The 4,591-nt window shown below is 47.8% G+C and overlaps 1 protein-coding gene and 1 long non-coding RNA gene across 2 annotated transcripts; both read left to right on the top strand.

The window, feature by feature from the left end:
- Window positions 1-191: 191 nt before the first annotated feature.
- LOC123042150 (uncharacterized) lies at window positions 192-1,249 on the top strand. The gene is made up of 3 exons (XR_006418714.1): window positions 192-335; window positions 444-522; window positions 630-1,249. It is a non-coding gene; the product is annotated as an uncharacterized lncRNA (long non-coding RNA).
- Window positions 1,250-1,251: 2 nt separating this feature from the next.
- Window positions 1,252-2,656, top strand: LOC123042149 (BTB/POZ and MATH domain-containing protein 1-like). The gene has a single exon (XM_044464667.1). It carries the CDS (start codon window positions 1,370-1,372, stop codon window positions 2,540-2,542), a length of 1,173 nt encoding a protein of 390 aa, XP_044320602.1. The 5' UTR covers window positions 1,252-1,369; the 3' UTR covers window positions 2,543-2,656.
- Window positions 2,657-4,591: the final 1,935 nt, after the last annotated feature.

Here is a 4,591-nt window from a genome sequence, read left to right on the forward strand (position 1 = left end):
CAAAAGTCAGGGGGGGCCCTCCCCAGTTATGAGTACGTACAGGTATACTTCAAGCGAAAAAAAATGAAGCCGAAGACCCAAAGTCAGCGACGCCTCAGCCTAGGAAAGAAAGAGAGATGTGGGCCTTGCCCATGATTCAACCACGTATAGGCACAGTATGTGCACAGGAAAGAAATCGCTGGATTCACGGTTTCCTTTTACTTCGGATGATCGGATCGGTCGTTCTTCCGCTGACTGCTGTAGCGCTGTTCACGTACGGCCTCCGACGAACGAGGAACGACAGAACGAAACGCCGACTGCCGCCGCCCGCCGACGCCGACTGCAGCAGCCAGCAGGTACGTCTCTCCTCGACCTCGCGCCCTCTGCGGCTCTGCCGTCTGCCCTCGCCTGTTCTAGTGTTCTTGTTCCTGTTTTTTTTTTAATCATGATTCCTGAATCAATAGGTCAACAAGGAATTGTGGGCTGGGCGATCAAATCTTTGAGGATTGAACCCATATAGCCAGATTAGATTACAGAGAGAAGGTACTATATTGTGCCCTACCAGATTTTGTCATGATATTAGATGAAGATCATCTACAATAATCTAATATTATAATTAGCTTTCAGCTAATTGTTCCTTTCAATTTCAGCAGGGTCATGCTTAAAAGAAAAAAGAAGGAGGAGGCAGATGAGGAGAAAAAGGCATTGAAAGGATCTCTTTTTAAGGCACTTCAAGAAATCGAGAGGAGTTGGCGATAGTTCTCGCGGATGATCAACCTAATGCCAATCGGGAAGATGATGGTCATACCCCTACAGAAGATGATGTTGACATCAACATGGATGATACCAATGTGAGTGATCATGAGCCCATATTTAATTCATCCGCGGCAGAATCTGCTAGTGTTGATGAGGAATTGGTTATTACTGTGGATATTTATGATCCAAGGAATTGGGGTCTTCTTGATAACAAAGCGAGGGACATATTAGTGGAAAACGGGCCTAAAAGGGAAGAAGAAAACACTAAATACATGAAACTTTAAGACATTTTTTGTATAGCCATTACTCAAGAAAAATGAGCAATGGGGAGGTGCGTGATAGGAGATGGTTAGTTTTTTCTTTTATGAAACTTTAAAACATTTTGCATGTCAGAATGTTAGAAGGAATTTTTTAAGGTAATATGTAACACATTATGTGATATGCACACTGAGTTTGGATTTACTTAATTTATTTCTTTGACAAAATTATATCTATATATGATGATTACTGGTTAGACATTTATACTAAGGGCCCGAAGGGCCCTGGATTGTAGTTTCACCCCGGGCCCCTGAAATTTCAGGACCGGCCCTGTCTCAGAGTCGGATCCTGAGTTTCTTCTTATATACAACATCGTATGCAGCAATTACCAAAGATCGAGTTCTCCTTCTCCGTAAACACAACAAGACCAACGCTTGTAACCTACCCATCGTCCTGCACCCCCCCTACTTTTGCCATGGGCAACAGCGCACTTCTCTTCCATGGCGAGTGCCAGTCCGAGACGTCGTCGACGTGCTCCACCGAGAGCGCCATGTCGGCCCACAATTTTGTGGTGCGTGATTACCCGCTGCTCGAGGGCATCAGCGCCGGCAAGTTTGTCAGGTCGAGCACATTCAACGCTGGCGGCTACATCTGGACGATCAGGTTCTACCCCAACGGGGAGCTGAAGGACAGATCTAGTGACGCGGCCTCATGTTTTCTTTATTGTGCCAACCCAGCGAAGGACGTGAGGGCACGGTACTCGTTAAACGTGTTGGAGAAATTAGACGGGGATGTACAGGTGACAACCTTCAGTTGCGAAGAGGATACATTTTCTCCAACACACTACAGTTGGGGGTATCGCAATTTCGTCTCGAGATCGAAGCTTAAAACTTTATCGGACGCCAACAATGGCTGCTTCACGGTGAGATGCGTTCTCATGGTTATACATGAACCTCGAACGCGCAACAGGAGACCTATCGTAGTGCCAGCGCCGAGCATGCGGGAGAGCCTCGAGCACATGCTCATGGATGGAGAAGGTGCAGATGTGACGTTCAGCGTGAGCCACCAGCTGTTCAATGCCCATCGTTGTGTGCTGGCTGCACGTTCTCAGGTTTTCAAGGCCGAGCTCTTTGGTCCGTTGAAGGAAAATACGACGCGGCACATCGAGGTCGACGACATGGAGCCCCAAGTCTTTGAGGTGCTTCTTCACTTCATGTACACAGATACTATGCCAGATGATGATGAAGACAAAGGCAAAATTGAAAGGCTACAACACTTGCTTGTTGCTGCGGATAGGTACGGAGTGGATAGGTTGAAGGTCATGTGTGAAGACAAGCTCTATGAGGGCATCAATGTCGAGACGGTCGCGACCACGTTGCTTCTGGCAGAGCAGCATCACTGCAAGGATCTTAAGGAAGCTTGCATTCAGTTTATAAGTTCACCATCGGATATACTACGGGCTGTCATGGCCACCGATGGATTCAAGCAACTCGTAGCTAGTTGTCCTTTGCTCATGGAGGATATACTAAAGAGTGTGTCCTACAACTAGAATGTGAGGTGACTACTCACACTAGCAAGCAAAATATTATGCAGTCATGTACCGACCATGTTAGATTTTAGTCATCTTTGTTTTACCACACTTTTTTTTGCGATGATGTTTGACCATCTTCTACCGTATATGGTACCATGATAATTCTTGGATTTTTTGCATGTTGCCATGATAATTCTTGGATTTTTCACTTAAAAACTACTCAATTTTGCCTTTTAGGAATTGCATATACGATGGCTTACAAAAATCGAGAAAAGATAGGATCGTAGTCCTGAATGATTTGCATTGCCCGTCCGTGCCATATACGCCAGCGAGTAGCAAACACGGTTATGGTAGGGCGGCCAAACCATGGTGGCATCTAGAAATTAAAACTTTCCCTTCATTGTTCCATTGATGAACTATGCCGGCTCCAGTTAAATGTGGGCCTTGATTATGCTTCCTATCAATTGAAAAAAGAGTTGGATGGAGTATTTAACCAAAAACTACCACAATTCGTGAAACCGTGCCCACAAACTACCACTTTACAAATTTGTACCGAAAACTACCATTTTCTTACTAATTTTTTTCCTAAAAACTACCATATCTGTAAATTGACCGTTTCGTCCATTTTAAACGCGCTTAGGTCCACTTTACAAATGCAATCAGGTCCCTACAATTTTATTTAAAAGCGACCAGGTCCCTGTAAAATAAAATAAAAAGCAATCAGGTCCTGCCGGCGAGCTCGTCAGCGGCAGCAACAAGCAGCATGCGGCAGCGGCGGCGGCGGCAAGCGGGAGCAACGGCAAGCAGCACCGGTGACGGAAGCAAGCAGCAGCCGCGGACGACAAGCGGGAGCGACGACAAGTAGCAGCAGCAACAAGCGGCGGTCGCGCATAGTTAGCTAGCTCCGGCCGCCGCAGTGCGTGCGTGAGCTAGCCAGCTAGCTAGCTCTGGCTGCATCCCTGTCATGATAGCTAGGGAGCTCCGGCTGCGTCCGTCGTGAGCTAGCTAGCTCCGGCTGGCTGCGCTAATCAGGTTTAATTTTTGTCTAATCAGTCTTTAAGTAGATGCGGTAGTTTTTAGTTAAAGATTAGAGAAGAAGTGGTAGCTTTTGGCATAAATTTGTAAAGTGGTAGCTTATGGGCACGGTTTGATGAATTGTGGTAGTTTTTTGTTAAATACTCAGTTGGCTGCGTTAGGTGGGATCGAGTTCACGGCACTCTCTTCGGACCTTATGGCAGCCACCAACTAAACTACATCACATAGAAAACAAGGTCCGATTTCTAACGAATAGTTCTACATCACTTATTTTTGCAACGAATCAGATCAAATTATATATGTGTGGGTTGAGAGAATCAATAAGCTGAGGCATCAATAGAGGGTGCGAGTTGCCAGAATTAATAAGCTGAGGCATCATTAGAGAAATTGTTTACCAAAGAGAAACGAACAAGTTAGCCCGAGGAAAAACATGCGCAGGCGGAGGACTCGGTAGGGCGAGGTGGGGCGCTCGCCCTACCTTGTTGTTCTCCAGGCTCTCAGTTTGAAATTATATAACCTAAAATCTAAAAAGTGCTTACGCACAATATAGGGCTAGTGAGCGGCAGCTCCGTGGCCGCACGATTCGCCCGATTTGATCGTCCTAAGGGCATCTCCACTAGTCCCCCCAAGAGGCCCCCCAGGACCACTTTTTCACCGCCGGCACTGAAAAAAGTCCCCACTCACGCTTCCAGGATCACTTTTTTCGCCGGATTTATCAAGTTTTAGCGCCGGCAACCTCACCCCAAACCCAGCCCCCAGGGGCGCATCTGGGGGCGCCATCGACTCGGTTTTGCATGCAAAGGCCCACATGCAGTCTCTCCTTTCTCTTTTCGCCCACACACGAGCGCGCTCTCTCTCTCTCTTCTCGTCTTTTTTATCACGCACCCGCGCCGCTCGCCTTCTGCTTGCCGCCGTGCTCGCCGCCGGGGCCGCCCTACCTGCCTGCTCGCGCGCGCGTCCGGAGCCGCTGCAGCTCGTCGCCGACGCCGCGCGAGCTCGTCCTGACGGGAGACGGCGAGGCCAGGGAGCAGA

Source organism: Triticum aestivum, chromosome 2B (assembly GCF_018294505.1).
Source record: "Triticum aestivum cultivar Chinese Spring chromosome 2B, IWGSC CS RefSeq v2.1, whole genome shotgun sequence".
Taxonomy (NCBI): Eukaryota; Viridiplantae; Streptophyta; class Magnoliopsida; order Poales; family Poaceae; genus Triticum; species Triticum aestivum.